This window comes from Portunus trituberculatus, chromosome 41, assembly GCF_017591435.1.
Source record: "Portunus trituberculatus isolate SZX2019 chromosome 41, ASM1759143v1, whole genome shotgun sequence".
In the NCBI taxonomy this organism is placed as follows: Eukaryota; Metazoa; Arthropoda; class Malacostraca; order Decapoda; family Portunidae; genus Portunus; species Portunus trituberculatus.
Genome location: NC_059295.1, coordinates 11,324,482 through 11,330,895, shown reverse-complemented (window position 1 = coordinate 11,330,895; position 6,414 = coordinate 11,324,482). Strand labels below are relative to the sequence as shown.

Sequence of the window (6,414 nt, the reverse complement as noted above, 5' to 3'; positions counted from 1 at the left end):
GGTGGAGCATGTCATGCTGGAGTGTGAGAAGTATGAGAGAGACAGGCATGAGATGATGCAAGTGATCTTGAGTGAATTAGGGCATAATAGGAATGAAAGAGTGGAGAAGATAGGAAGGGAATGGAAGGTATTGCTGCTGGGACTGTGTAGAGAGACGAGTGAAATGATGATGGAGGCTGTGAAGGAGTATATGGAAAGAATGTGGCGAGCGAGGTGTAGGGATCATTAACGAAGAGAAATGCTACTTTTTTTTTTCTGTTTTGTCTTTTTTGTCCTCTACAGGAGCAGCCGATCCAAAGGCCTGGCTCTGGAGCGATCCCGAGCCACCTGTAGCATCAAGATTAAGATAAAGATGTCGCATCAAGAACAAGATCATGGCGCACGTGGAGTGGAGAGGTAAATACAAGAAGAAAAATAACTTTTTACGACAAGCCAAACGTTATGGGAAGAAAGGCAACTATGGTAAAGGAAGAAGACTTTCAGAAGAAGAGTATAGTTATTACATGAAAGTATTAGAACAATTCAAGTATCTCAAAGGCGAGGAGAAAGGTGAGTGGTCTTGTATTTTGCCCGTTTTATTCCAGAGTTGGTCACAAATGTTGGTAAATGCTTGGGACGTTAAAATATCTCACAAACGTGTACTCTTTCACCTGGTTTTACTTTTTCGGATACGAATAATTGCGCCTGTTTCAAATTTCCACTTTTCCCTCTTTGACCCGATCTGGCATTACCACGGAACAGCCATCCCGTCACCTACCTTCTTCTTCTTTGAACCTGTGCCGCTTGGAATCGCTTCTTAAGTCTCTCTCCTTCTTTCACCGTCTGCAGAGTTGGTTCCTTATTGACCAGCTTTCAACTAAAAATATTTTCATATGGTTCACTAATCTACACAAGGACATCACAGATGCTGAGATAAAGATGCAAAACTATGAACTTTTCCGCACCGACAGAAAGGGAAGAAATCACGGTGGAGTAGCTATGTATATTACAAACAGCCTTGCAGCAAATATATGTACAGAAATACTACAGAGTTACTCAAATGGAACAAATGAAATGCTGTCTCTGCATATCAAAACAGTCAACCTTGTGGTGATTGTTGTATACAGGCCTCCAAACACCACCCAACATCACTTCCAGGATATCATAGACAAAATTCACCACACATTAGAAAACCTGCCAACCCCAGATGCTGAATTTATACTCCTTGGGGACTTTAACTTCCCCCATGTGAACTGGGAGTCACTAGAGGTAGGAGATGGAACTACAGTAGAAAAACATCAAGCAAGAAGACTAATCAATCTTACAGAGACTAGATTCTTGACCCAATTAATTAATAAACCAATGAGAGGGTCCAATATCCTTGATCTAATCTTCAGCAACAATCATGCAATACTACACCAATATGAACTTTTACAAACCACAATGTCAGACCACAAATTATGTGAAGCCACTCTCACAGTGAATGCACTCATCAGCTCATCAACACAACAAGGATGCAAAACCCAAACAGGCATGGCCAAACTAAATTTCCACCACAAAGACATAGATTGGAATAATTTAAGAAGCAAGCTAAACATTGACTGGGAGGCAGTGTTAGCTGAGGAAAGTGTAGAAAAAATGCTCTCAAATTTCACTACAAAATATGAGGAAATATGCAGTGAATGTGTGCCACCAAAAGGTTTCCCCAAAAATAAACAACATACCAAGAGATAGATGCATCCTCATGAAAAAGAGAAACCTTTACAAAAACAAGCTGATGCAACATCCTCTCGTAAGATGGAACTCAACTTGCATGAGACCCTCCAGGAAATAGAAAGTAGTTTGCTGAAGTCGCATGAGGAACAAAGGAAGAGAGAAGAACTACAGGCAGTGAGTAACATAAAGAACAACTCTAAATTCTTCTTTGCATATGCCAACAAGAAAAGTAAAAATGTTACTACAGTAGGTCCCGTGGAAAATGAGAAAGGAGACTTGGAGTACGACTCAATGAAAATGGCAAACATCCTAAAAACACAGTATGAGAGTGTCTACAGTGTCCCAATCCCAAACAAAGTCGTGCAAGACCCAACAGCTTTCTTTCACATACAGGCAACTACCACACAGGCACCACAACTGACAAGCATTGAGGCAGAAACTGGCAAAATAATTGAAGCCATTGATAACATAAAGCTCAGACTCAACAGCCAGCCCAGATGGTTTTAGTGCACAACTCTTAATGACCTGTAAACAGGACCTGGCACTACCTCTAACAATGATAGCTAATAAGTCCCTTGAAATGGGCATTATTCCCCAAACTCTAAAGGAAGGAATAGTGACCCCATTTCACAAAGGAGACAACAAAGGAGTAACCAAAAACTATTGGCCTGTGGTACTGACCTCCCACATCATCAAAATTATTGAACGAGTAGTCAGAAAACATTTAACCACCTATCTTGAAAATATTAATGCCTTCAATGACGGCCAACATGGCTTTAGAAGGGGCCGGTCCTGTTTGTTCCAGTTACTCGCTCATCAAGAAGCCTTGCTAGAAATCATTTGCAAAGGCAATAATGTAGATACTATTTACCTGGACTTTGCCAGGCATTTGACAAAGTTGACCATGGCCTCCTCCTGCACAAACTAAGGAGTCTTGGCATCACAGCAAACCTTGGAAAGTGGTTCTACAACTTCCTAACAAGCGGAACGCAAAGAATATCAGTGCAGGGACACCTCTCAGATCCGAGCGAGGTGAGAAGTGGTGTTCCACAGGGATCAGTGCTGGGACCTCTGCTATTCCTAATCATGATTGGGGACATAGACAGTGAACTCCAACACTCCCAGGTCACATAATTTGCTGATGACACTAGGATAAAATGTAAGATTGCGGTGGAGGAGGATGTGGCCCTCCTGCAAGATCTTGATCAACTACTGGACTGGGCCAAAACAAATAACATGAAAATGAACAATGAGAAATTTGAGTTGGTGAAATACGGCCCTCTTGAAGACATAAAGCAAGGCACCCACTACCAAGCCTACCAGCAGATCATCACACCAACACAACATATACGTGACCTGGGAGTTACCATGAGTGCGGATGGGATGTTCTCACAGCACATCACTAACATCACCAACACAGCCAGAAAACTGACCGGGTGGATCCTCAGGACCTTCCACACCTGGGAAAGGACCTGTATGATAACATTATGGAAGGCCCTGGTCCTACCCAGGCTAGAATACTGCTGCCAGCTATGGTCCCCACATAAGACAGGAGACATTATAAGGTTGGAAGCCCTGCAGAGAACCTTTACCAGCAAGATCTGGGGCCTGCAGCACATGGGATACTGGGAGCGGCTACACCACCTTAACTTGTACTCACGTTCGTCTGCTGGATGGTAGTCAGTCTGTCCACAGCTACTGACCAGGTATGTCTGTACATATATTGAGGAGTTTTGGTATATTAGTGGAGGTGATAATGTGATGTTGCGTGGTGCTCTTTTATTTGTTACTTGGTGATACATGCTGTTGTGTTTTGTTTCCAGATGTGGATTTTTGTTGAATAAACCTTATGTTAAGGCAACGCTGACTTTCACTACATATACTTATTTGTCCATAATTTCCAATTTCTGTTTTTCCCTTTTCTCCTCCTTTATGGATTAGTTCTACATGACTCTTGTGCCAATCCTCTAGTATCTGGCCTGTTTCAAATATTTCTGAAAATAAATTGTGTACAACTATCTTCATGTTATCTCCTTCTTTTATGAATTCTGCCACCACCTCATCACATCGGGCTGCTTTCCTGTCCTTCATTTTCTGTATTGCCTGTGTTACTTCCTCCCTTGTTAGTATTTCTTGTTATGAGTTGAACTTTTCCATATTTATTGTTTTTACTGTGCTACCCTCTCTTGTTGCTTTTTGCACAATGTCTCTCCAAAAATCCTGAATGATTATCTTGATTTCTTATACCTTTTCTGTTTTCCCAGTTTTGCCTTTCAGTTTGATATTATATTCACTCAGAGGTCTCAGGTTTTCTTTCAATGTTTTCCAGTTCTCCCTTTCCCTCTCTCCTCTTGGCAGATTATTAATTGCCTGTGTTCTCTCTTTCCCATTTTGATATTTTATTCTGTACTAACTGTTATGTTTTCTTTTTTTTTCTGAGATATTCTTTCCACTTCTGGTTTCTCCTTCAATTTCCCTGATTCTTTTCAGTTTTCTCTGTTTTCTATTGGCTTTCTTTCAGCTCTGAATGGCCACTTTAACTTCTTCGTCCCACCACCCTTTCAACTTTCTACCGGATGGACTGACTCTAATTTTCCCAATATGTTTTCTTGCTTTTTCTAAAAAATTTTCCTTAATGTTTCTTTCCTAGTTATTAATTGTTCTATCCCTCATATGTTCTTTCTCCATTGCCGTGTTTATCTCTCGTCTATACAGTAATGCTCCGCTTAACGAACGTCTACCGAATTTCCGGTTTAACGTACTATATAAAGTTAGACCAAAAAGTCCGCATAACGTACAACCACATCCATTTTAACAAATTTTCTGGGTTTGAATTTGCCAGGTGAGGGACCGAACGCGGCAGCTTCGCTGTGATTGGCTGGGTCCCCGTCTCTGTCTCCAGTGTTCCTGGAACTGGAGCCAAGATTCTTTAACGTCAGAGCAACCTCCTGCCACAAAATGGCTTCCATGAACGCTTGGAGGGATGGTGACAGGGTTGCTCTCAGATTGCTGGGAACACCACCTCTGGAGATGGTGTTACTGTCTTATATATGCATTTATGTTCACAAAACAACATTTCTATTAGCTTTTTACAAACCTTGCCCCTCAAGAAAGGATTGTTTTGTAATGCATAAAGTGAAATCTTACATGGAATACCAAAAAATAAAGCAGAGATGAGATCGACCACAGACGAAGCAGAGACTCACAGCGACTCGGCCGTTTCTTCTTTTTCTTGTGACCCTTTTAGCCTGCGTGTTGTCTTTCACCACGATATTCCACTCCTCTATTGCCTGCTTTAATGGATATCTTATCATAGTACAGTCAACCCTCGGCTATCGCGACTTCCGCTATCGTGTTTTATTGCTATCACGCACCCATGAAAAGCTGCTAAAATTTCATTATCGTGACCTCAGATGCCTGTTATCGCGCGCCCAACCATGACATCATGGGATATCTGAGCGCTCATTGGCCAAAACTGCCTTCCTGCCAAGATCTATTCAGCTATCGCGTTTTCGGCTATAGCGATACAATTTCGGCCCCAATTGGGCGCGATAGCCGAGGGTTAAGTGTATTCATATATGCTCATGCCATGAAGATGACCTCGACTCCGTGGCACTGAGTGACTGAATTACTAATGAAATACCACAGTATTTCATTAGTAATTCACTGTCACTCAATGCCATGGAGTCGAGGTTATCCTCTCTCTCTCTCTCTCTCTCTCTCTCTCTCTCTCTCTCTCTCTCTCTCTCTCTCTCTCTCTCTCTCTCTCTGCCTGAGGCTCTGAGTAGGAGACAGACTTTTTGTCTTGGGGGGATGGGTCATCTTAATTTTAATCACTTCAACGTCATGAGATGGGGCTAAATGTGTGTGTGGATGTGTGTTGTTATATTGTACAGGGTTTGAGGGGCTCATAGTGTCCATGTCTCCTTTTATCCAATTTTTCCTTAAAATTATGCACATTATGTTCTGTAACAACTTCATTATTCACTGCATTCCACTTCACCGTTCTGTGTGGAAAACTGTATTTCCCAATATCTTTCATGCACTGCCTCATTCTGATCTTCTTTACATGACCTCTTTTCCTTCCATCTTCTTCTGTCAATGGCACCAGGTCTTCCTTGTCTATCTTTTCAATGCCATTCACTATCTTCATATGTTAGGTCCTTTAGTTCTGGCACCATCTTTGTAGCAATTGTTTGTATCAGTTCCAATCTTCTAATATCTTTTATAGAGCTCAGAGACCATACAACAGGTAAATATTCCAACCTTGGATGTATCATACTTGTGATGATTTATTTTCATCATAGCTTTGTCCATGAATTGAAATGCCACTCTTATATTAGTCAACATTTTATATGATAATAAAAACATCTTGCATATGTGTTTTTCGGGGCCCAGATTTTCCTGTTTTATCACTCCTGGATTTTTTTCCTCTTTAGTCTTCATTATTTGATCCTCTCCCATCATATAGTTCCATACTGGTCTTCTTTTCCTCTTTATTAGTTCCATTATGTGACATTTCTTGGCAATTTATTTATTTATTTTTTTTTTTCTTTTCGGTAAGGCCTATAGTGCTTGTAGGCACACTTGAAGAGTGTATTGGAAGCACTGTTCAGCTTCCACCCATTAGTGGCGCAGGCAATTTTATTTATAGTGGCACCCATATTAGGGCCCATATCACCGCCCAAGCTCATCTTGAGTGTAACCACCTAGAACCTG

At 41.3% G+C, this 6,414-nt stretch overlaps 1 protein-coding gene across 3 annotated transcripts in view; it reads left to right on the top strand.

Moving 5' to 3' along the window:
• The first annotated feature begins 344 nt into the window (after nt 1-344).
• Nucleotides 345-6,414, top strand: part of LOC123516501 (nucleolar protein 9-like) — a 77,755-nt gene continuing 71,685 nt past the window's right edge. Inside the window, exon 1 of one of the 3 annotated variants that reach the window (XM_045275894.1) lies at nt 345-549. In XM_045275894.1, the coding sequence (XP_045131829.1) occupies nt 375-549 (175 nt within the window). In that variant the 5' untranslated portion in view covers nt 345-374. The remainder of the gene's footprint in view (nt 550-6,414) is intronic. The other 2 variants (XM_045275893.1, XM_045275895.1) reach the window with 2 other exon arrangements.